At 42.2% G+C, this 25496-nt stretch overlaps 1 protein-coding gene across 2 annotated transcripts; it reads left to right on the forward strand.

Moving 5' to 3' along the window:
- Nucleotides 1–763: 763 nt before the first annotated feature.
- On the forward strand, nt 764–25252 carry CSNK1A1 (casein kinase 1 alpha 1; the record flags this gene model as incomplete). Of its 2 annotated transcripts, XM_079542474.1 has the most annotated exons (10): nt 764–886; nt 1578–1684; nt 11715–11841; nt 13178–13276; nt 15647–15730; nt 19005–19144; nt 21861–21939; nt 22945–23019; nt 24157–24263; nt 25099–25252. In XM_079542474.1, 10 exons carry the CDS (start codon nt 764–766, stop codon nt 25250–25252), a joined length of 1095 nt encoding a protein of 364 aa, XP_079398600.1. The 2 variants fall into 2 exon arrangements, with proteins under 2 accessions (XP_079398600.1, XP_079398601.1); XM_079542475.1 differs by lacking the exon at nt 15647–15730.
- Between the last annotated feature and the right edge of the window lie 244 nt (nt 25253–25496).

Raw genomic sequence — 25496 nt, forward strand, 5'->3', positions numbered from 1 at the left:
TGCCCGCAGCCCGGCGCTCCAGCCCCTTTAAGGAGCACTGAGGGCACGCACGCCTCTCCCCTTCCGCCCGGCCTGGAGCTTCAGTGACGCGCACGCGCACACCCAGAACGCGTCGCGACGCAGCGCTGGGGGCGGATGGAAAACGACGGCGTTCATTGGCACAACGGGAGGGCGGTGCGCGCGCACGCGCGGAGGGCTTCCTGCGGCCGCATCTCCGCCTTGTCCCCGCCCGCGCCGCCCCTCGCGCAGGCGCGTTGCTGGCAGGAGGCGGCCTCGCCTCAGCGCGTGCGCCGGGCCGCCCCGCCCCGCTCCCAGCGTGCCCCGCGCGGTGAAGAAGCGGCGGCTGCAGGCTGGGGGCATTTTGTGTCCGCGATAGCAGTGGTTGAGAGACAAGATGGCGGCGGCGGCCGAGTAGGGACCGGCGGCTGCCGGGACCCGGCGGAGCCAGCGGGCCTCGCGCTTCCCTTCCCCTCTCCCCTCCCGCTCCCTCGCAGCACCTCGGCGGCCGCCTCTCACCTTTCCGGAGGGCGCGGGAAGCCGAGCGGCTCCCGGCCGGGGAGCGGGGCAGAGCCGCGGAGCGGGGCGGCCGCCCGAGGGGCCCGGCCCGAGCTGAGCGGCGGGGACCGCCGTTCTTCGTTCTCCACGCGCCTTCCTTCCCTCCCCTGCCCCTCTCCCCTTCCCGGGGCGGCGGCAGAGCCCTCTTTCCCCTCTCCCTTCCCCCGAGCCCCGCAGCGCCGGGAGCGCCCCGCGGCCGCCTGTCGCCATGGCGAGTAGCAGCGGCTCCAAGGCCGAGTTCATCGTCGGGGGCAAATACAAGCTGGTGCGGAAGATCGGCTCGGGCTCCTTCGGGGACATCTATCTGGCAATCAACATCACCAACGGGGAGGTAAGGGCGGCACGCACCCCCGTCCGGCGGCTCGGCGCACCCGGAGAGCGGCGGTGCCCTCCTGAGCCCGGCGCTTGGCTCCCTGGGTTCGCCTTCCCGGGGCGCCGGCCGTGGAGCCGGGCGTTTTGTTCCGGTCCTGGGCCCGCAGCTCACGGCCTCTGGCCGGGAGCGGTTCTGCTTCTTCCCACGGAGCCGCTGGCCGCCGCCCGGCGCTTTGCTTTGTGAGAGGTAGGGAGAGGAGAGCGCCTTGTCAGCGGCCGGAGAAGTCTGTTTTCTGGCAGTCATCTCTGCCCCTTTTTTCTGCTGGGAAGCGATTTATCTCGTGTTCATCAACCGCAGTAGAAACAAAGAAGATCCCCTGTTTCTTCAGTTCTTTTTTATTTTTTGTCGTCTTTTTTTTATTCTTTCTCCCCCTCACTTCTCTGAGCTGTAAAGAAGAAACACCCACGTACGTTCTTCCTTGCTTGTGTGAATCTGAAGATAGAACATCTCCAGCTCAATTTCATGACCTGGGATGGATATTCAAGTACAAATCATCATGCTATGGATTTTATTTGAAGAGGCAACAAATTGCAGGATGTTGATTGGCAGAAGTGTAAAAAATTGTAGCTCAGAGTGTGGGGAATACTAAAGTGGCAAGGCAGTGCTCGGTGGACGCTCTGCTCTGATTCCTTGTTCCCTCTCACTGCAGGAAGTTGCTGTGAAGTTGGAGTCTCAGAAGGCCAGACATCCCCAGCTGCTGTATGAGAGCAAACTCTACAAAATTCTGCAAGGAGGAGTTGGCATCCCACATATACGGTAGGATTCAGTTGTAGATGCCGAGTATGGCAACTTTTCTTTAATGTTCCCATGAGGTGGGACACCACCATAAGAGACTCATTCTTGAAGGAGTTGGACTGCTGGGAAAAATACTCCTTTCTAAGCTTAACAACTACCTGGGTATCCTTGTAGCTTCCTCTCCCTGCTCCAGACTCTGTTCTTAGGCTTACATACTGTGCGTTGGAAGTGAGATCTTCAGCAGTTTGTGAGCTATGAGAAATTCTTAAAGCGATCAGAATAAAGCATGAGATTGTTTCTGTGTGAGCCAGTGTTCTTGATGAGCTGAGAGTTTGGAGCTGGTACTGGAAATGGCTGCTTTCTTTTGTTGTTTTTTTTTTTTTTTTTGTTCCAACATGTCTTCCTCCTCCGCTCAGAAAATGGCGGATAGACGTGATTAACCCTCCCCCTTCTCCTGTTGGGACAAGGGACGTGCTCAGGCATGTATCTTTTCCTTTCATAGTTATGTGCAGCAAGGCTTGAGACTGCTGAGAACCTCGACCAAGAATGAAATGGCAGCCCCTTTCTGTTACCCGCAACAGATGCGTCACTAGGATTTCCGTACAGTTAAAGTGCCAGGATTAATCCCTCCCAGTAGCTTGTTAGGCAGTTTCCTTGTTTCTTATTCTGCCTGAAACTTTCAGAGTTTTCAATAATTTCCTGATCCAGAAGTAAGTTGCTGCTGTTCTGGTGCAGCAGACTCTAGGAGGAGTCATTTCTCTGATTATTGAGGTGTTATCCTGTGTAGTTCTGTCTGCTGAATCCACATCAGAGTAGCCTAAGTGAAACTTCTTTCTTTTCCAGAAACACTTTGGCCAAGAGTATTTTAAATAATTGTTTTTAAAGTTAGTATTTGTGGTGTTTGTGCAGTATTATAAAAGGAATTGGTGTCTTGTGCTGCAGGAACAACTTCGTTAGGGCTGAGTCAAACTGCAAATTCTAATTAGTCCTTTTGCTCTTAACTCACTTTGTTGCACATGTATAGACTAGTGGTCTGTACAAACTGGAGGGACATTCGTGTATTTCAGATTGTATATTCTAACAAAACCTAGAAGTTGCTAGCTTTTCGCCCTGCTCTGTAAACACAACTGATTGTAGACCTGATTGTATGCTGGAGTTATGCAGCCTTGTTTCACCCATCTGTCCTCTCTGTTCGTGGCAGCCTTCAACAGGAATAGAACAAACATACCTGTATGAAACAGAACAGCTACAGTTACAGCAGTTGCTTGGGTGTAACCAGATTTAATTTTTATTTTAGACAAGTTTCTCTTTTCTTTGTATGAATACATTTGTTTCACAGCTGAGAAATAGAAGTTGCATATTGGAAAGCCATCACGGTGCAGCTTCGTGCTAAAACAAGGGTAACTGGGAGAGCAGCCAAAGCATGCGGGTATCTGGTGTTTCATCACAAAACTGGAAAAGCATGCTTTCTTAAGCTTACGCTTTTTTCTGAAAATCTTTAGTGCTATAATGAGACTTAAGTTTCATGTTTTTCAAACTTACCATGTAACAGAAGTGAAATACTATTTGAAGTAAGTTCTTGGGTTTGATTTAAATGCCTCATACGAGCTTTTTATTTAAAGCTGAGATGCTGGAAGTTGTCTTACGTGTTTAGAAACTTGTTTCCAGCTTCAAATGAAGCAGTAATCTTGTAAGCTTTCTTTCCTTTGTATTTGACATACTTTTATCTGACCTCACTTTCCCTATGACTCTTGTTTAAAGTTCCATCACCACAGAGGAACTAAGAACTTTTTTTGACATCTGGCCTCTGCAAAGTAGTACCAGATTACAAGAATCTGGGTAAGAATTGACAACTGGGGCAGCACTCAAAACAACACAGATGGCTTCTGTTGTACTTGAGATACTATTTGATGTCAGGGGGTCTTGAAGATTTCTACCTTCAGGTTCCAGCATTGTTAATCTTAGGATGACTTTTTAGAAAAGCTTTTCTGAAAAACTTTGGAAGTGTCTTTTATTGTAAATTTGAAGTATGTACATATTAGATGTTGCTTGACTGGTTCTTTGTGCTTTTCTTGTTGTCTTGTGATATGAAATGTAGTGATGCTTGAAAAAATAAAAACCAGTACTTCTGTTTATATTCTAGAAGAGGAAGCAGAGGGGCTGCTCAGCTCACAGTTTGCTTGATAAGCATTGAAACATTGTGTCATTAGAATCCCAATTCCTGGTGCTTGGAATCTGAAGGAGGGGACTTGTCTTACACAATCAGGTGCATCACTGAGGTGCTTAACCAAGCCTAGGAGCAATGTCAGATTACTGCACATGTTGTTCCAGACAACTCAAGTTTTCTGACATGAGTTTTTGGCAGCAGCAAAGCTGAGAGTGTATGACTTTGTACTGAGGTCTGTGCGTGTGTAATTGATAATACGCATTCTGCTTTTGTTTTGTAATGGTTTGCTGTCCAGTTGGAATGAGCTGTTCTTGGCTCAGTGTATTGAGAAGGATGAATCAGGTTGAGGAAATTCTTGCAGTAAGTTGGTTAAATTTTCTGTGAAGCGGTACCTTTAAGCAGCAACAACAGAAATGAAGTATCTGGTTCCAAGCTTTTCCACTTTCTGTGCTGTATAAGCTGGGCTCAACGGCGTTTTTATCCTGCTGCTTCTGTGGGATTAACTGTGAGCTTTCACTTGTGGAGAGAGGACTTGCTGCTTGCACTGTAACAGAACATATCACTTCCACATGAAATAGCAAAAATTGAGATTAGCTTGTCTGTTATCTGAATATCTGCACAACTTTAAATTCACACGGGGCTCTTCAACTTTGCTGCAAGCTGCTGCTTTCTGGAAGAGCAGGGAGGATTCTCAACTGCTCTCTGAAATGTCACAAAACCTGTGAATACCGCTGCAGACTGTGGTATGCACGAATTTTGGCTATACTGTCTTCATTTTTGACAACCAGCTTTGGAACCAAGCTTAACATCTGATGATCTGGTCTGCCTTGGGACACAGTGCCAAGTCTGCAATATTCTGGTAGGTTTATTCTGGTTGTTCTCAGTCATCAGCTCTTTCTTTCTCTTTTTTTAGTAGCAAAGCATTTTTAGCTGTGATTGTCTCGTTAACTGGGTGTTGATCCTAATAGTTTGGAATATCTGCTTTGATTCCCACATTCTTCATCTTGATTCAGAGAAGTGAAACTTTGAGGTTTCGTTGTTTTGTTTATGGTGTGAATCTCTTGAAGCACTCTTGATGAGAGAATTGTTTGAACCGCCTGTGGTTGCCGCTCTTGCTTTTTGCCATTTATGGTGATTATGAACAAGAGTTGATATCCTTTATGAAGATTCTTTAGATATCTTGCAAATGTACTTCTAAAAGAAAAGCAAACTTAAGATTTTTTTTTTCTCCTGACAACACCTCGGTGTAACTTGTTACCTGCTTCCCACTAGGAAGGGGTGTTGTGCTGGATCTAGCTGCAGCTGTTGGCAAGGTATGAAAGTGTTGCACAAAAACCAGGGTTGACTGTAAAACAGACGATGCTTGTGTTCTGTGAGCAGAGCTGGAGAGGTGCAGTATTCAGTTGCATCTGAGGCTTATCAGGGGAATATTTGAGTTCAGTCACTGCGAAGTTTTAATACAAGTGCTATTGACTTTTTTGTTTTTGCAGGTTGAACAAGTAAAATCCTACATTTCTAACTTGACAATGCAGTAAGTTCTTGCACGATATTTTGAGGTTGAGAAATTAAATATTGTCACTTAGGTATTGCTACATAATGTCCTATCGTGTGGCATGTTATAAAGCTGCTGTCAAAAAAGTCAAAGCATCTCAGACATCAGGGCTCTCATTACTTAGTGCCATGCTGGTGGATAATCTGTTAATAAGCCTCTCTCCATATTTATCTTCACTAAATAGTACACGCAGTGGAAAACCATGGTCAAGTTCAGTAATTTTGAGGTGGTTCTCGCAATGGAATTTTCCCTGAGCATTTTAAATTCTATTCTTAAAAGTTGGTAAATTTCTTTCAAGCACCTTTTTACTGAGGGACAGACCCACTGTGGTAGATATGAGCAACACTCCTGTTCTCATAGCTCAGTGTGAAGCTGAAATGAATCCCTGAACTTTTACTGCTAGGAGTGAATGTCTTTAAACAAAATTTCACGTTTTATAACAATCTAAACTTCTGTTTTAATTGGTGCTCGTGGACTACTTAAAAGCAGCTGAGAGAGACCCTGCTTTTTATTGTTTTTTTTTTCTCTTGCCTTAGTTCGTCCTTTGCAGAAACAGCTGCAGAAGTGTGCACTTGCAGTTCAGTGTTAACTCCATTTGGCACAGATGATCAGCAGAAGTCCTACAGAGAGGGTCTGTTTTCCTCCAGTGTTTGCAGTACATGCTGTAGATTAATGGCTTACCTTCTCATCTGAACTGAGCCTTTTGACTTCTATGGAAGAAATGTGACTTATGTTCCCCTCGCTTCCTACCAGCTGTTAGTTTACTTCATAAAACAACTAGCAAAGCAGCAGATCATAGAAGTATGTATGCAACATAAGACCAGGCAGATGAAATTTCCCTTGTGCCTAATGGATGAATTGCATTGGCATGCTTCGTGTATTCATATTTTTCTCATAACTGTACAAAAAGTGGTACAAAATTTTATTTATATCCTACCTAACTTGATAACATAGGGTGTTCTTTGCTATTTCTTTATTTAGTACTTGAGTGGCCTAATTCATACTCACCATGGCAACTAATGTTAGATGACATCTGTTAAATATTCCATTTCAGTATTTCAGTCATGCCATGTTATGTTAGGTTCATTTATGTTACTGATTCCAAGCTGGCTAGCAGTTGAAGTGCCTTTCCAGCTTCAGGGAGTACAGGATATGTGGCAATGTAGATGTGAATCAGAATCTGAGTGGTAGATTGTCTTCCTCGTGTGTTGCTTCCATATCTGTTAAGACTCAAATTAGTGTACTTTTACAGGCAGAATATACTCAGTGGTTTGTCTGTAACATCTTTATTTCTCAGGAGTTTGGCCTGAGGAGTCCAGAAGAGATTACTTTTGGTCCTGTTCCTGCTTGTTTTGGTTAATGTGCAGTTCTTCCTGTGATTCTGGCACAATGCTGACTTCTTAGGCCAGCACTCATTGCTCTGTGGTTGGAAAGAGCCTGAAGATGAGTGCTTGTACCCGTAGGCGGCCGGTGCCCATTTACTACTTCCTTGATTTCTTTAATGGCTGCCTCCCTCTTACAGTCATCCTGTATGAGCAGTTGCATAATTTCATGACTGGCTTGCTGAGCTGTGTGAACACGGTTGCTAGGATCACCACCTTTCCATCCATGTTGAAGTCCTCTGTCCCTGTTCTGTTTTATATTGCCTCTCCTGGATATCTGACCCGTGCGTTTGTGGATTGCTGCATGAAGGGACAGCAGTGCTGTAAGCATTGGCACCACCTCCTGCCCAGTTTCTGTTGAATACCCGTGTTTGCATTGGTTAGGATTGCTGATTTTTTTCAGTGCTGCCTGTGGAAGCATATGATTATAGGGAGGCCTGTGTTTTCCCTTTCGTTACGTTATGCCCGGTTAGGAGAGTTCTGTGTCAGTGCGTTAGTGATCACAGAAGTGGAATAGTTCCAGTGCATTCATCGCCTCGCTGTCATTCGGTTTTATTTCGGACATTGAGTCCTTTGTGCTCATCAGGTCTTCCAGACTTGTGTATTCACCCTCATGTGCACACTGACTCGTCAAACTTACTGATAAGGTTACCTCAGGTAATCCCAGTAGTTCTTTCCAGCTTGCTTGTTCACTGTGGCTTGTTTTTGTTCTAGTAGTGTTTCTCAATCCACTTTCATTCGACAGTCTCCACTTTTTTGTCATATGAGTTCTTCTGTCTGACATTTGAAAGCCAAAATGCTGGGAAACTAATTGCATAGAACTAGACAGTAATGGTAGGGTGACATAGTACAAATGATGAAATTAGCAGAAGGTAGTAGAATGTTGAAGTGCAAATTGACCTTTTTTATTGAATGAAGATATAATTGTTTCTGGATGCCTTTTCATCAATATTATATTTTTGCTTGAATTCCAGAATCTAAAGGTTTGGGTCTAAGCTTTCTCACAGCAGCGTTGTACTTCTTTGCACTGAGGCACTAGGATGCTTTTTTGTTGTAGGACACGAGCGTGACCTTCTGCAGTTCCTGGTGGTACAGGAATAGTCAGTGGTGGCAGTCAAATTCACAGAAGCCTGGAGCGGAAGAGCAGACGCTGGGCAAAACAGGGGTCTGAGGAGAGCTTTTATTGAGCTGAAACAAGACAGTCTTGTTATAGTTGGTAGTAGGGATGCGTTGTTGTGACAGTGAGCTGATGTTCTGGTTTTACGCACACAGTAACCTGTAGGTGAAATGATGCTGCCTTATGCTCATGCCTTGGTAGTTTCGGAGCACCTGGGGTTTGGGTTTTCTTTGCTGGTGACCAACAGCTGTCCAGTGAGCTGCTTCATTCACTGCTGTTCACATTTGTCACTTTGTAAATATGAATTTCCTGAATGCTTTTATTTATCCCTAGAACAGCTCGCACAGTTTTGGTGGTGGTAATTACAACAAGGTAGCAGTACCAGCACAGTTATCAATGTAATGTGTAAAACTACTCATTGTCCAACAAGGGTGCAGAAGTGGCACAGGAGGCTGCAGCTGGGCCTGTAGTTTCTCAGCCTGTTTCTGAGTTTTGCTAGCTCTTTGCTGACTTCTTTACTAACTGGTTTACCTCAGTTTGACTCTTTGAAGGAAAGAAATACGAAATGTGAACAGGGCAATAACCAAATATTTCATTTTCTTAAAGTTCTTTTTAGACATGTTTTCTCAAGGGCTTTTTTTACTATTGGCATTATTTAGGAGCCATACGGTTATGAAATAGAGATGATACGATTTCTAAAGATGCATCTCTGGAAACAGAAAAGGATTTAAGCTTGGGTCAAGTTGACCTACGGTCTTTGCCACTGTGTGCTAGATGTGCATCAGTACTTCGCTTGCTTGTCTCAAGGTTAGTTAAGGGGATGAAAAAACATTTGAGTAAGCGTTCATTTGTCATATGATCTGCCTTCATACTTCACTGGGTGGGATTTGGAAACCAAATACTTCGAAACTACTGTGTCATGTGACTTAGTTGTTTAGCATAGAGCTGCAAACTGATCAGGATGTTACAAGAAGTTTTGTGTGTGAGTATATGGGAGCTGTGTAGCAGGCTGCTAAACCATGTGATTTGGAAACTTGTCGACATGGAGAGTCTTGGTCTTCTGAGTGAGATGAGCTGCTGAAGCCAAATGAAGGCCACAGTTTGAATTTGATAATGTTCTAACCACAAAAGCTTCAGAAAGAGTTGTTTTGGTTTTTTGCTTTGTTTTTATGAACTATGCTCTAACTGATCAGTGGCCTTGAACAAATGAGACATGGGAGTGACGAAGCATTTCTGCGCGCACACAGCTTAGGCTCAGCCCGCAGCTTCAGCATGGGCTGTGCCTCTTAGCGGCTGCGTCAGGGCTTGCTGTGCTGCGTGTAGTGTTCAGAGATAACTCCTAGTCTTACAGTATTGCACTGTCCTGCTAATGATCAGTGAAGCCTTCCAGTAAGGTTTTCTACAAATGTTTGGGAAAGCTGATTTTGCTATGTTCTCATGAGTAGGTACGGATGGACCTGTGCAGCAGAACTGAAGTTGTCTAATTGTGCAGTATGTCCTAATAGGACGTGGGCGCTGTGCAAGTGAGTTAGAATAGTGATAATGATTTTTTCCTGGTCCAGGGATTCTATATTTCTTTTGAACATATGTGGTACGTAACTAATACACAGGGTTATTGTGTAACCAGAGTGAACTGGTAAGTTGTTAAATATCTCCTTCCTGCTTTCTAGAGCTCTCCTTGCTTAAAAAATGTTGCTGCTGTTCTCTGTTGCTCAGGGAGAGAAAGAAACTCACTTTCTGGGCGTGTTTAGAAGAAAATGTCTAACTGACAAGTAGAAGATGTGTTCTGAGGTTCTTGTAGCATCTGATAGTTAACCAGGGCTTTGTACAGTCATTCTTTCCTACTGGTAGTTTGCTTCTGACACTGCACCAGCAGTAGGGCTTGGACCACTGGAGATCTCTGGAGATGACCAGCCTTTTTTCCAGAGGTTGCTCCGTTTGGTGCTGTGGCGTTCCCCGCAGCATTAAAACCTGCATGGCAAAGCACGCGTCCAAAAGGTGTGATCATATGTCATCTTGCAGTGACGGTGGGATCAACGAGTACTTGCCAAGCTCACATCATCATTTCCAAGGATTCCTCAGAAGAGCCAACATTTGTAATGTTTTCTCTTGTGCTGCCAGCAGTAGCAGCTACTGGACACGCTGTGAATGGACCTGATGTAGCCTTACTTCTTAATCTCATTTTCCCTGGAAAAGTTCCAAGGGAAATGAAAACTGAGCGTTAGCAAAGTAAATAAAGCACGGGTGACTCTGGTATTCTAGCAGAAGTTTCACTTGCTGTCAGTGCAATGAATAAATGGGGTGCTCTACTACTTGAGGAATTATAGGCCTGTAAGCATGAAAACTGGGCGTATAGAAGTCCTGTTGTCTTGCAGAGTTGAGTCTGCTTTTCAGCAACATTGAGTGATCAGCAGATTAAAAAAAGTTCTTGTGCCTATGTTTTCCTTTGGACTGTGCTATTGGCTATTGAGCCATTACTGTAATGAACAATTACAATCAGCATCTGAAATAGTTTTCACTTCTTAAAGCAAAACATAGTTTACCTGAATCTGGATTTACTCTTTAGAATGGCAGGTCTTAGGGTGCTTGGATTCGGTTTGTTTTTCATAGAGCAGCTAAATTTCATGGCAGAATATCTAGCAGATCATCCAATCCAGTTTTCATCGCTTTGGTTGACTGCGGTGTTTCATTTTGAACTGTGAGCTGCAGAGTTGTTTATAGACCCTCGTCATAACTACTCAGCAGTTTGCAAAGGTGACTTTGATAGGAACCAAGATGTCATATCGAGTAATTCCTGAAACAAATATTCTTTTTTTTTTGTCCCAGATTGACACATCAGACACTTAAGGGTTGATCCTACTGCCTGTTTGGCTGTGATTGAAAGAGTGTGTGTTGCAACAACTATTTCTGCCTCTGTGGCACTCAACTGTCTTTCCCTGTATCGTGTTAAAAATCTAGTGAAGAGTTCTTGTCATTTACTTAGTAGTAAGCAGTACTTGATTGATATTTGCAAAACTTGAATGAATAAATGAGAAGGTAGTATGAGTTAACTGCATGAATTCTTTGCATTGCAGAGATGCCTTACATGAAACAAAGCCTAAAGCAATTAACAATGCTTCTGTGAAATTAAATAATGCAGAAAATAAAGATAGAACTGTAAGGTGTCCTGTTGATGATTTCAGTTCAGATTTCAGTTCAGTTCTTGATATGTACCAAAACCTCAGTATGTTGGCTTGTAATGACTTCTGCTTTGATTGTGTTAATTCTTGTGTTTGGTGTTTCAGTTGCTGCTAAAACTTAATGTTTCTACTTCAGGGAAACTTAAACATGCCATGCACTGTTGTCAGTTTCAGTTTTGCCTTCAGGGTTTGCTTCCAGGAAAGTAAGAGTGACTAATAACTCTGGTTTTTAGTTAACTCTCTTGATTGAACATAAGCCAGCAATGTTCCTTTGCATTGAAGAGGGTTGGTGGCATCCTGGAGTGCATCAGGAGTGGTGCCAGCAGGTACAGGAGGATGGGATGGTCCACTCCCTCTACTGAGGCTGCGCCTGGAATGGTGTGTTCAGCTCTGGACTTCTGGGGACAGTGGAGATGTGGGAGGACTGGAGAGAGTCCAGCAGAGGGCTTCTAGGGTTTGGAAGTGTTGAATGTTCTAAAAGCGTCCATTGGTTTCCAAAAATGCATTTTGAGAATGATCACTTCTGTACGTTCAGGAGCATAACTGCTACGTTACTGACAGTAATGGAGCTGCTTGGCTCACTCCTGTTTACTGATGGCTAAGGCTCAAACTTGTATGATTCTTGCTAATGCTGAGCGCGTTTCTTTGTTGCAGGTGGTATGGTCAAGAAAAGGATTACAATGTTCTAGTTATGGATCTTCTTGGTCCCAGCCTTGAAGACCTCTTCAACTTCTGTTCTCGCAGGTTTACGATGAAAACAGTACTTATGCTAGCAGACCAGGTACGTACAAGCATAAATGTCAGGATGTCAGAAAACCTGAATGTTATTTCGTGTAGCATGGTTCTCTTTAAGTAGGTTAAATAATGTGTTAAACAGCCTTCTGTGTTAGTTGAGATGCTGTACTGCTTCAAACTTAATCAAGGCCTTGCAGTCTGTTAACTGAGGCCTCAGGAGTGCCTGTCTGTTTAGTCTTTTTTCTAGCAATTGACAGTTCTTCAACTTGGTTCTGAGAGTACAGCTTTTGAAGTAGCCACTTGCTGTTTAGTAAATAGCTTGCTTGTACTGTTCTCAGTTATTTGGAAGGCAGTAGGGGGTTTGTGAGTTGAATTTTCAATGGCAATTTAAATTTAGTATTACATAATCAGTGTTAGTACCCAGTTGTCATTTAGCCAGAGCTCGTAGAATCCCAGGCGTATGGCCAGGGAAGCTCAGGGAGCTTGTATAGAGACAAGATCAGCTGTCCCCTATCTCTGCTGCTCTAAATGGCTGGTATGCTTGCTCTAGAACAAAGCATTTACATGCTCACTTAACTAGAGTCAGGCTGTTACAGTGCTTCTGAGGGAAAAAAACCTGCGCAGTTCTTGTGCAATATTCCTTTGTATGGAATACCAACTTTTTGTCATCTGGGAAAAGAAGGGAGATGTATGAGGTCAGCATACAGAACTGGGTTTTAGGACATAATAAAGTAGAACAGCTGTCAAGGATATGATGTTGTAACATACTTAGCTCACTAAAGGCTGTGTGAAGTGCATCTGAAAAGCTGTTCCATATGAACTCGTGCTCTTTTCTCACGCACGGGAAATTGAACGACCATTTATGATGCTAAGATGTGCCAGAACTTCTCTGCATCTTTGCTCACTGTCATTCTTGGATTGTAGTCGTCAGAGTAGGATGGGCCACCATCAAGTTGTTACTTGCTCTAAAAAAGTGACTGGAAAAGCAGTACTTAGTGATAAGTGAATAACTGTCTGAATGAATAACTGAGATGGGTGCTGCATGAAGAGACAAGCTTTAAAGTTGTCTCATGGTAGGTATTGAAAAGCTACACTGCAAAAATAAATTTCTCTTTGGTTGGACACTGTAGTTACGTGATGAATTTGAATGTCTGGGAAGTAATTTCAGATATTTAATCTTCCAGCTCACAGCCAGTATGGAATTTTAACACGTAAAAGGACTTTTTAAAGAAAGTATATGAAAAAGGCTTGGTTTTTGCTGAGCATATTATACATTTTAAATTGCAGTGGAAAGTAGCACTAAGAAGTCATGCTTAATTGTAGGCGTAAGTGAATTGTGTTGCTCTCAATGAATCTCTTTCTTGATGTTTTCTGTTTTACAGATGATCAGTAGAATTGAATATGTGCACACAAAGAACTTTATACACAGAGACATTAAGCCAGATAACTTCCTAATGGGTATTGGGCGTCACTGTAATAAGGTTAGTCTAATGCTGTATTTAAAAGATTCAAAGAGAATGGCTATGTTACTTAATTCAAGCTGCACAGCCTTTTTACTCATTGCTGAAGCTGATGTATTGGATGCTAAACCATAAATCTTTGTGAGAACTTGGCTAATTTGGCTTTCTCAGTATCCACTGCTAAATGCAGTGGCACGTGTGTGTGTCTCAGACCCACGCTGAGATGGACTTGATTGCAAGATGAGTTCAAGTCTTGCAACAAGGTTGTAAACGAACCATAGAGAATACTTTGTGATTTTCATCGGTGATGGAGTTTCACTGTTGAGATGACTGTTGTAATGGCATTTTTTCTTAATAATGAAGTCAAATCTTTGACTTTTGGGCTGACTTCCTGGGACGAAAAGTATTTGTGCCATCGTGGGAGCTCCTGGCCTACCAGTCATCAGGGCAGTAAGACTTGCAGTGACAGACTGGTAAAGAGGACTCTTCAGCCATCAGAACTGTGGATATGACTACTAGTCAACATGTAGATCAATTGTCTCTATGAATAAATGAATTTATGCTAAAATGTGAATGAAAAACTTTATAGAGAACCTGAATATATTGTACAACAAAAAACTTCTTTTAGTTTGTGAAGAAAAGAGGGGTGGGGTGGGAAGCGGGCTATAGTGCACTGTTTGGATGGTTAAAAAGACTCAGAAGTGCATGTTTCCAGATGGGGGGGGGGGGTGGGGGGAGTTTTCTTCTACATGAGGTTTTATTTTGTTTTTAGTCTTAAGTAAAATATGCTTAATCCTGCAATTTGTGTGTTGAGCTCGGGCAGACAGGCAGCATTGGCAATGCATTAAGCATGCTACTTAATAGAAATTAACTTCAGGACAAATGTACCCGATCAAGCTGTTTATTGGAAGCAAGATTCCCACTTATTTTCTATATATGCCATTAGAGAATGTCTAATCTCTTTAGGCACTACCAGTGTTTAAAATGTTTACCTTTGTTTGCCTGTATGAATGCCAACTTCAGAGCCACGAACACTAGAAGGGGGAAATGTATTAACGTCAGGTAACAGCTTTTGTCTGAAGAGGTGCAGTGCACTGAATGTTTAGATGCAACCGTTGTTGGAAAAGCTTGTAAGCCTCATTGAAAGGCAGTCTTTATGTAATTCTTTTGCTATTAAACTTTGCTCATTCCCAAGTTTCATACTTTCACTCTGTAGAGCTCTGTTTTTCTCTGCTGTGTCAAGCAGTTAGGCTCCTTAATTTTCTAACCAAACTTGGAGTAAAAACAGCTTTTTTCTAGTTTTAGTTTCTGATTTCCAGTTGTTCTTTTTGGGCCATTTATCCATGCTTTTGCAGTTATGCTAGCTTAGCATTGCTGTGCTTTGTTTCATCTTCATTGGATTAATGGCCTAGAAGATACTGCTGTGCTTATTTTAGTGGAAAGACACATTAGATTTGCATCAACTGGGGAAAAAAATGCCAGTAAATCATTATTTTTCTTCTTTTCCCATTAGTATCCTAGTTAGAGAGCCATGCAGCCTTATGGGCTAAATACTTCTGTGAGCTGTGGGTATGGGCTTCGCTACTGACGCAGGGTTTTGGAGATCAGAGAGGCACTTCTTGAGAGAAGTGCAAATTGGCAGGTTTACATGAGCAGAATGAGAAAGGAGTTGGGTAAGTTTAGACTTAGGTGTTCTATCTAGGGACAGTTGCCACCACACAGCGTTTGCTCCTTTTAGTAGTAAAGGATAGTTGAGGGTTTTTGGAAAGTTGACTGTACACTACCTGAATCAAAATCAGCCACAAATGCTAGAATAGCATGGTAATCTTGTTCCAGTAGCTTCCTGTCAGTTATATTAAAAACATGAACGTATTCAAATTTTAATTTGGTGTTTGGGAGAAATTGTGCTCCCCCTTAAAAGGTGAATTTTCAGCTCTGCTAGAAATAAGCCCTGCATGCTTATGAAAGTAAACTTTAAGGTGACTAAATGCCTTCTACCTCTTCCTTACTGAAGATTTACTTTTTCTAAATGTCTTTCGGGGGAAGGGCAGTTTATGGAACCAAAGGATGCTTTTGTAAGCAAAACTTCAATTTCCTTTTTTAATAGAGCCAAATGTCACCACTGTTATCCCTGGCCAAGGCAGTGCCATTTTGGAGCGGCTCGCAGTTGAAATTTACCCTGCCATATCTTTTAAATTTTCTCCTTACAAAAACAAATTAAAAAACCAAACCGACATAGCTATTGGAAAGCTACAGAGCTTGGTGGAAGAAGGATGGCATTTGGCTACCCTGTTCTTTCTCAAACGCCTCGGTGTTGCCTGTCTGCGCCGGCCATTGTTGCAATGTAAGCAATACTGTTTGATGCACTGCCACCCTCTATTGTTTGTTCAGTGTTTAGAATCTCCAGTGGGGAAGAGGAAAAGAAGCATGACTGTTAGTACTTCTCAGGACCCATCTTTCTCAGGATTAAACCAGGTCTGAACTGTCTCCTATTCCAACCTCAACCCCAAATTCATGTGCTTTATTTTTTGTTTTGTTTTCGTTTTTTTTGTTTTTTTGTTTTTTTTTTTTTTAATCTGGAGAATGTAGATCTTGCAAAAGCACCTCTTATGTTGGCATTATTCAGACATACTTGGCAAACATGTAACATTACTAAGATGTTTCCCTGTGGCGCTTGTTTAAATTGTGAAATTATTTCTAAACTTGGTTTTAAAAAGGGCTAAATGTATGTGCTTGATTTCAGATGCAGAAGCAGATTTTATTTCTGTCCTTTATAACTGAAAGGCGAGGTCTTGGATATGTTAAAGAACAGACCTGCCACCCAAGTGAAGTAGCAGGGCTTCTACATGGACACCTGCGCAGGTGGCTGCTTGCCTTCCCATAGGGTTCCTGCAGCATCTTCACACACATGAACAAGTTCTGCTGTCGTGTCAACCAGACTTTTTCCCATACCATTTTTCTTCAAAATCTTCTCAAATGTGTGATAAGAGCTCTCATATTTTTATCTGTTGTGCTTATAAAATTACTCCAGTGTCATGGAGAAGTGTCTAGTGTTAAATGTAGTACTCTTGACTCTTAAAGAAAGATGAATTGGAAGCACATCAAGACATATGCCTCTTTCTAGCAGAACAGCTGGAAACTGCTGAATATGTATCATAGCTGAGGAGTTTGGCTGAACAGCAGCCCATAGTTTCCCCAATAAGTCTTCAAGCATTAAATCCCAGCCAGCTAGCTGCTGTGTGCAGGCTTAGACTTCTGTTGTCTGCTTCTGAAACTCACTTATCGGTTGAAGCAGAGACTCTGATCTACTTTTGTCGTTGCTCTTGGCAGAAGTCTTGCCCTATTTTTCTAGTTTCCTACTGATCATGCAGTAAGCAGAGCTAAGGTGGCATGAGGTTATCTATGGAAAAACTTCTTTGCTAACTGGCATCAATGTGTTCTATATTCATCCAAATAAGGCTATATCTTCCAGTGTCCCTCCTTTTGAAATTAACTTAACACCCTTGACTTCTATCTATCTAGAATAGGGCATACAGCATGAGCCTGAGCTAGGGAATAGAAAAATCTTGCACAGAGAGGCCAGTGTTGTCAAATAATATCTAATAACCTGACTAATGTGTAAAGCAGAATTGTATTACAAAACTGATTCTGTTTTATATGTGTATGTCTTTAAAGAGGGCTCCCCATACTGCTTAAGAGAATGTATAATTGCCTTGTTCAGGGCTAATATTCAGAGCTTGTAGCAGCTGTGCAGGAGGCAACATCACTTAGTTTACTTCTCTGCCCCTTGAGGGAAGTAATCTTAAGTAGTCTGTTAAACAAAGAACGAGACACCAAATCTTTGCATGTTAGAGGTGTGCTTTCAGTGTTCCCTATATTCATTCACAAGCTGTGACTTTGTCCCTTTGTGGCATTAATTAATGTCAAGACTGAATCGCTTTGTTTGTAACTAAATTTGTACTGAAAAGATTCTGTGGGTGAAGTCTTCGGTTTCCTTCCTTTTCTAGGCATAGTGCTTTACTTAAGCTAATTGGCAAAGGCCTTGCGAAGTAGCTGTTGCAAACTGTACATCAGACACTGTCATGAAATCACAGACCTTTCATCAGAAAATGCAAGATAGCCTCTGAGATCAAGCTTTGCTTCTGAGAAAGTTGCATTTGCACCAGAGTAATCACATATGAGCTTTGTGCTCCATGCTTGGAAGTTTAGTATGCACATTTCTCATTCTCTTGTAGCTTGAGACCATCTTCATGCCTGCTTAGCAAGTGGGTGCAACAAAGAAAAGGCCCTCACCTTTCCCAAGCTGTTGTCCAACTGATGGAATTCATTTTTAAAGTCTATTTTAACTCCTCTTGCTGGCAGTGTTCGGGGCCTTCAGGGTGACTTTTCCATAGAACTGTTTGTAAAAAGCGGATGAACAGGAACGTTGTGCATAAATCATGTTACAGCTTCAGCTCAAGAATTTCTGCTCTAACATCAGCCATTTAAAGAGGCTTTTAGCTTTTTTTTTTTGTCTTGTCTAGACTACTACAGATAGAAAAATCTTCAGCCAGTATTTTGAAAGGTGTCTGCTGTGCCATTCAGAAACTCCTTTCGTTGCCTTGCAATCTTCCATGCTGAGTGTTTCTTTTTATAGCACATTCCAGTGCCAGTGTACTACAGTGACCTGTTTCATTCTTGAATGCAGATACAACTGCATGTGAATCCCTGTACTTGTTTGCATGAAAAGCAATCTTCTTTTCTTTATCTTTAAGGTGATGCTGAACAGGTTTTTACTGAGAACTTCTCAATCCGTGTCTCTTCTCCCATCATCTTCCTCTCCCTGCTCACTTCTGCAGCATTCACTAATTTGCAGGGGTTGTAGTCCCTGATCCCCTGTCGTTAATCCAGCATTGAAATCTGCTCAGCCAGATGATGAATAGCTTGAAGACCAACTGCTAGAGTTTGAAATGTTCCTTGTGTATTTCTGCCTCAGTTTATTTGCCTAGTCCTGAAATCTTGTCGCAAGGAGTTACTGTCTGTATGAACATGTGGATAGACTGGCTGTTAGCACACTAATTAGCACGCACTCAGTTGTTGCTCTAAACACCAAGTCATTGAGCAAGCTTGATCATTAGAAATCTAAATTGGATTCTATGCATTAGGCTCTAGCTTCCTGGCTGTATTAATTTCATCAACAAGAGTTTCATGCGGCTGTTTCATGTCTTCTGGTAGCCTTGCAGAGGGCATGTTGTCGAAGGCAAGATGTCTTGTTTGCTGCTGGAGGCTTTGGCCTTCTGCTCTGCAAAGTGGCCAGTGCTCTTCACAATGCATAGAAAAGAGAGCAGGATGTGCATCATTTGCATTAAGCTGCTGAGCTGCCATTAACTATCTGTATGTGTAAAATGCTCTGTGAGAGTGGGTTTTCCTGACGAACACTGACACAGTTCTTCTACATTGTGCACTGTAGTTATTGAGCTAATTTGATACAAACTATAATAGTAACAAAATAAATGTAGAGCTAAACTAGAGATGCTGAGTAGCGCAGTCTAATCTATTCCACTGGATTGAAAAAAGGCTTGAACTAATTCACTGTTAAGTTTTTGAACTTGTTAGTTAAAGCTAGTTGTGACTGCACTGTTACTTTGCTTCCTTGTAACTGTAGGCTGTTATGTTGTGTGGATGTCCTAAAGTGTAGCTAATGCCTGATGAAATTGGTTGGGGATTCCGTGTGTATAAGTATAATGTGTTTCCATTTTTCTTTTCTAAGTTATTCCTTATTGACTTTGGTTTGGCCAAAAAGTACCGGGACAACAGGACAAGGCAACACATACCGTACAGAGAAGACAAAAACCTCACTGGCACAGCTCGGTATGCCAGTATCAACGCACATCTTGGCATTGAGCAGAGGTGAGTTCAAAGAGATGGCAGCCCTGAAGAGCACAGCAGTAACATCATCTTATTTGTAAGCTTCTGAAATGCCTAAACCAATTTTGTGTGAGTCAATGTATGTATCCCTTTGCTCCTTGTGCAAGGATAGGAAACCAAAGCACCTAATTTGCTTCTTGGAGAGATGCTCTCTTGCTAGCGTGAGGTGGGTGGTCTGTGTGCTTTTCATTTTTAGGGCAATCTACACTGTTGTCTCTTCACAGATATAACTGCATTTTTGTGATTGCGGATCTGTCAGTGCCACTGGTGACTGACTTGAGATGGGCAGTTCTGTTACCAGAAGGACTTGTCTGAAGCTGATGTTCTCTGACTTCCTATTAATTATCAAGCTACTGTTTGTTCTTTTGCCTGCAAGCGAGACTTTATGATAGCACTGCTACTCCACACGTGCTGCGTTTCAGTTTCTGCTGCGTTCTGCCCTGTGTAGCAGTAGTTGCAGCACTGTGTATGTATGTGTGTACAGACACATTTTATCTTTACTTTAGCACCGCATTTTTAGTGTCTGGATGAGAAAGTATTGCTACAGAGTTCTGGCAGCGTGCTGGTGCAGGTCGCACTTCAGGTTCTTTGGAAGGCTCTTGTTAGGTATGAAAGAACAGCTCAGCTCTGTTCTTGTGTGCCTAGGTGTTATACAGCAGTGTAACACCACGGCTTTACCGCGTGATGCTGAGGACTCCTACTCAGAAATTTCATGGGTGTCGGTGCCTATGATTTTGAATTTAATCAAGATGGCAATGACAATTTCTAGTGGTAGCACTGGTAGAAAATGCAACTTAAAAATATTTGTTTCCTTTAAAAAAAAATCCAAAAAAAATTTTCATCTTTGCTTTCACTAGTATTTCTTAAGAATATTTTATTGTCTGTCAGTATCACTGTTTAAGCTTACTTGACCTGTGGGTCTGGTGGTGTAAATGACAGGTGTTATTTCTGAATTAAATAAATTTTGCAGAACTTTAGCTATTCTTGTGAGAGAAGCCATGTTAGCCTTCACAGCGAAGGGAGAGAACTGCAGAGGATTACTGCTGTTGAATTTGTTTAGAGGTCTTGTACCATTCTCTGCTGGTATTGGAAATTCTGGTATAATTAGAAACGTGGTTTGGTCCATGCCAGTTTGTGAAATTGCCTCTCTCAAGCTAACAGTGAAGCAGACAGATAACACATTACTGTAATCAGGAGGGACCAGGTCTGAAACATATGGCAGAATGCTCCAACTGTTAGTGCTGTAGTTACAGAGCATGTTTTCCTATATGTAGTGACAACTGTTCCTAAGGAGCTGTTTGCAGTGTTCTGTTTCTTGTTACAGTAATGGAGAGTACCATCCTGTTTTCCAAATCCTGAAAATAATTTTTATTACAGTACATCCAAATGTAATGTTTCCACTGAAGATCTCATAAATGTTTCCTACTACAAAATCATGAAACTGAACATTGAAGAATGAACTAGGTGAGAGAAAGAAGCCATTAATCTCTTGACTGGTCATGAATCTGCCACTGCTCCTCAGAGAATTTAGTCTTGTGTCATGGCCTTATACCAGTTTCACTGGGTTCTGCTGATGATTAAAAGACAAATCCAGTAGAACTGAAGCCTCACAGGTGGGGATTGTGGTCTTTGTATCAGTTCTCATCCCTCCGACCTCGGCTGTGGTTTCCTGTTACAGCTGAGATGACTTGAGAGCTAGCTCCTGTCAAGAGGAGGGAACCAGTCTTCCAGCCTTCAGCCCTCCCACAGCTAGTGCCCTTTGTAGTGCAGTGGATTAGGAAGACACAAACTGATTCTCTTCTGCAGTAACTTCCTGCAGTAATTCCCCAAGGAGTCAAAGAGGTGGAACAAGCATGGGGTGGTAGGTTGCTCTGGGTATAACTGGTGGTTATATCAGCTTGGCCTTAACATGAAGCTTTACCTATAGCTTCTTTCCTCTGATACCAAGAGCTGGAGGTAGAACTGTCTAGGTTCTTGCAGATTTTTCTCACTTTAAGGAAGCTCTGCTACCTCATCCATATGTATAATCTTGTTAGCACTCCCACTCTCTAAGCCTTTTACTCCATTGTGAGGACAGGAGGTGTGTAGTCTTTTCTTGCAGCAGCTATACCTGTCAGCTTCTGTTTAGAAGGGAACTAGGAAAAAAATAAGGGTTTTGTTAGGGTTCTTTTTTGTTTGTTTCTTCTCTTCAGGTAGATGTCAGCTGCAGAGATGCAGTCACAGGAAAAATCTGACTGCTACAGCTGGGAAGAGGCACTTTTGCCAAGAGGAAAAAATCATGGAGTGTTTTTTCCACTTCGCTGAGCTGTACTTAGGCTTAGTAATCATGAAAGCTGTGTAGCAAACTATGATGGTGTTCATGTGGCTGAAGCATAGATCTGGAGCATATGCAGTACAGAGAACATTTGAGGCCTTTTACATGAAAGTTTGCATGCTAATTGTCAGTGAACTCTATGGATGGTTAACTTAAGAGTTCTTTAACTGTACTGAAGGAGGGAGAATGCAAAGAAAAGGCAGGAGTTATGCCCTTTGTAAATACATTGCTCTTTGTGCACAGGTGTTCATTATTGGTCCCAGACTGGTGCACTGCTGGTTCCTTGTCTTCTTTTTTTTTTTTAATTTTGCAATGATTTCACTGCTTGGAACAAAGCTGAAATGCTGAAATGTGTGATTCAGGGTATTCTTTCCCTTTCTACAGTCGCCGAGATGACATGGAGTCTCTAGGCTACGTATTGATGTACTTTAACAGAACCAGTCTGCCTTGGCAAGGGTTAAAGGTAGGTAATGTTGCTTTCCCTCTCGAGCCTTCTGCACTTTTCTTTTGCCTATTTGGGATCCATAGTTTTGCCTCCTGGTCTGGACAGGCTGCTGTATATAATGTTCAGTTCCAGTTCAGCAAAATAGCTTTTCCTGAGGCATGGTATTTATAGAATACAGAAGAAAAAGGTTCTGCCTCCTCCTTGTGCAGCAGGCAGCGTGTATTGTTTGACTCCTAAAAATTATGCTACACAATAGCTTACGTCAGCTTTGCAAATTATTATTGTCCTGTCCGAGGCTGAGGCCCTGTTTGGGAAGTAGAAAATAACATTTTTAGTGGCTTTCTGAATTGCCGTAGAGAGCATGGAAATCATCTCTTGCCTACCAGGTTAAGCTTTGCTATCTTCAGTCTAGTTCATGGCACGATTGCCAGCTGAAATGTACTTGTTTCAAATATTATTACATGTGGTAGTAGCCAAGTGCAAGCGTGGCAGATATGTCTTGTTTCTGTTATATACACTTCAGTGACTTGTATCCATGTTTTTAATTGTTTTTTTCTCTATGTGAGAGTTGTGTAACTCAAGTAGTATTGCAGCTGCAGATGTTAGCTTTCTAAAGGCAAGCTTTAGAAATGAAACACAGGAATGCTTCAGCTGCTAATGAGTGTAATGACTGTGTACTGAAGCAGGCAGAACTTGAATGGGGCACTGAGTGGGAATTGATGTAACTTTACCAAATAGATATGCTGGTCTGGTCTGTTCAGTGCACAAAAGCAGTAGCTAGAACTACACGAGCTATGCCATGTGAGGGAAGCATTAGACTGCAACAAATGGTATTAAACTGTGTCCAAATCTTAATACCAGATTGACCTTCATTCTCTTTGCAGTGAGTGTGTGGGACTTGGAGATTTCACATAAAATACTTAAAGCTGACCAAAGGGTTTTTTGTCATTTTTTTTTGCTACTGTTCTTGTTTAATCCAGTGTTGCACAATATCTCTTATATTGTGACCTACATGTTCCACAGGCTGCAACAAAGAAGCAAAAGTATGAAAAGATTAGTGAAAAGAAAATGTCCACTCCTGTTGAGGTTTTGTGTAAGGTAAGAGTTTCCAAATGATGTCATGCCGTGAGTTGGAAGTTCTTTTCTTTCTTGTTTTTAAAATTAGAGCCAATGTATTAATCTCACATAGCATTTGCTGCTGAGTTATACTTCTCTGGCAGTCAATAAATGCCTTGTGTTCGGCCACCCAGCAGGAGCGTGCAGTGGTAGAACAGGGCAGGCATTCACTGCTGTTTCTTGGGATAGCTCATGCCACCACAATTCCAGTTGTTGGAGACTGTGGGCTGTGCAAGCTTTCTCTCTCTCTGGAGAGGGTTATCCATTTTTTTAAACTTCTACAGCAAATATTTGACGTTTACCCTCTTGGATAAATAAAACCAAGGCAGCTGTATATAGGCCGCCTTTACCTGTTTAGATGTCCTCTGTATCTCAAGTGCGTCCTGTAGTAGGATTGGATGTCAGTGATCTTCAGAGGTATGTCACAGAGCAGCGATTTTTATTTCTGTCTTCAGAGTTCTCCTGGGCTGTACAGCCACGTGCTGGTTAACAAAGGTCCTTGAGAGCACACAGTTTTGCACATCAAAATGGCACCAACAGTCTTGCAAACTATTGAACTGTTGCTCATTCTTTTCTTTCTTGTAGTATAGCATTATGTATTTACAGTTACCTACTCAACTGCGTGCTTGAACGCATTCTAAATTGAGAAGTACATAACACAGAGCCCAGAGTCTTTGAAAGAGGTTGAGGTCTTCATGATTTAAGTCTTCATGCTTACTGGTGGTAAATGTCCATTGGTATGTTCAATCAGGTTATCAAGAAAATGACTGTAATCTCTTAAGATCAGTTGCTAGGATTATGTATTTCAGAGGCCTAATTAATAAGAAGTAGGATTAGTTAATTGCTTAAATGTTGTATGTTGAAGGTTTTTGTATTTATGATTGCAAATAATGCATCAAGTAATGATTCAGGAGGGAAAAAAAAACATGTACCTGGTAACTTGCTATCAAATCTGCTTTCTAAAATACAGGGTAAGGGAATAACAGAGGCAAGGTGGAATTTAGGGATTTGAATCTTCAGCCAGCTTTCTTCTTCTGTTATAGACTCAGCTTTTTGCCTTAGGAGTGTATGAAGCCCTTTGTTCCAAATCGTGGCTTGATTAACACTGTTGATTTACAGGGATTCCCTGCAGAATTTGCCATGTATCTGAACTACTGTCGTGGCCTGCGTTTTGAAGAGGCACCAGATTACATGTATCTGAGGCAATTATTCCGTATTCTTTTCAGGTCAGTCTCAAAGTGCAGTAGAGGAATTTGTACAGCCAGTAACTGCTCTGGAACTTGCACTTCAGAAAGCTGCGGTGCCTGGTGTTGGAGCTCCGGGTCTTTTTTCTTTCAGAGTTGGAAAAGTGATTATAGTTGCTTCAAAAAGACCCTGAAAAAATACTGCATGATATTTATGTATGAAGGAAAAGATTCTGTTGCTTAAGAGTTCTTACCACTAATGCTAGAGAGTTGAGCCTATGCTTCAAAATCTGTTGCAAATGGATTGAGGAGCTGGCCCCTTCGTGGAACTGTTTGAAGCTTCTCCTGTTTGGCAGACTGATGAGAATAGCAGCGGTATCCAGGAGACTGATTTCAGAGGAGGGGCATAGAGCTGTTTCCTTAAGTTTGCTAGAGAATCTAGAACATAAACCCAACCTTGCAGAGTGAGTAGTGTCTGCAAAAAGAGGAGCTATACTGATGTTTTAAGAGTCTCCAAGCTTCTAGAATCCAAAGAAGTTGTATTTGCTAAAGTTGGAATTTATGATGCTGCAGTTCCTTATGGAACTACATATACTTTAAAAGGCTGAGAATCAGGGTTAAGACAGAGCAGTAATCTGGGTTGCTGCTGAGACAAATGTAGACTCTTGCATAAACAAAAAAGAAAACTCTGCTTGATGATATTTGTGCTTACTTCAAGAATCCATTTAAGTTGGCAGTTCTTAGCATTTGTGTATCATTCATAATCTCCAAAGCAGCTTACAGAAAGAGTTAATCTCTAGTTCTGGGTTTTCAGCAAAGACTGCTTTACCAGTGAGGTAGTTATGATATTGTAGTAAAATATTTTGCTCTTTTCTAGGACCTTGAACCACCAATATGACTACACATTCGACTGGACAATGTTAAAGCAGAAAGCAGCACAGCAGGCAGCCTCTTCCAGTGGGCAGGGGCAGCAGGCCCAAACCCCCACAGGCAAGCAAACTGACAAATCCAAGAGTAACATGAAAGGTTAGTAGCCAAGAACCAAGTGACGTTACAGGAAAAAAAATTACACTAATTTGGACGATGTTGGCAATTCAAGTGTTAGATCAAGGAGGTGGTTAAAAACATGTATTTGGCTGTTAATTGAAAAAGCAAAAACAAAAAGACGTCCTTGGAGAATTTGACTACTAACTTTATACCAAAATGTCCTTGTTCTTCATATCATTTCTTCTGGGGATGTTGGGTCATTTTAACCACTGCATCTTTTGCTCCTGC

Source organism: Tetrao urogallus, assembly GCF_951394365.1.
Source record: "Tetrao urogallus genome assembly, chromosome: 14".
Lineage (NCBI taxonomy): Eukaryota > Metazoa > Chordata > Aves > Galliformes > Phasianidae > Tetrao > Tetrao urogallus.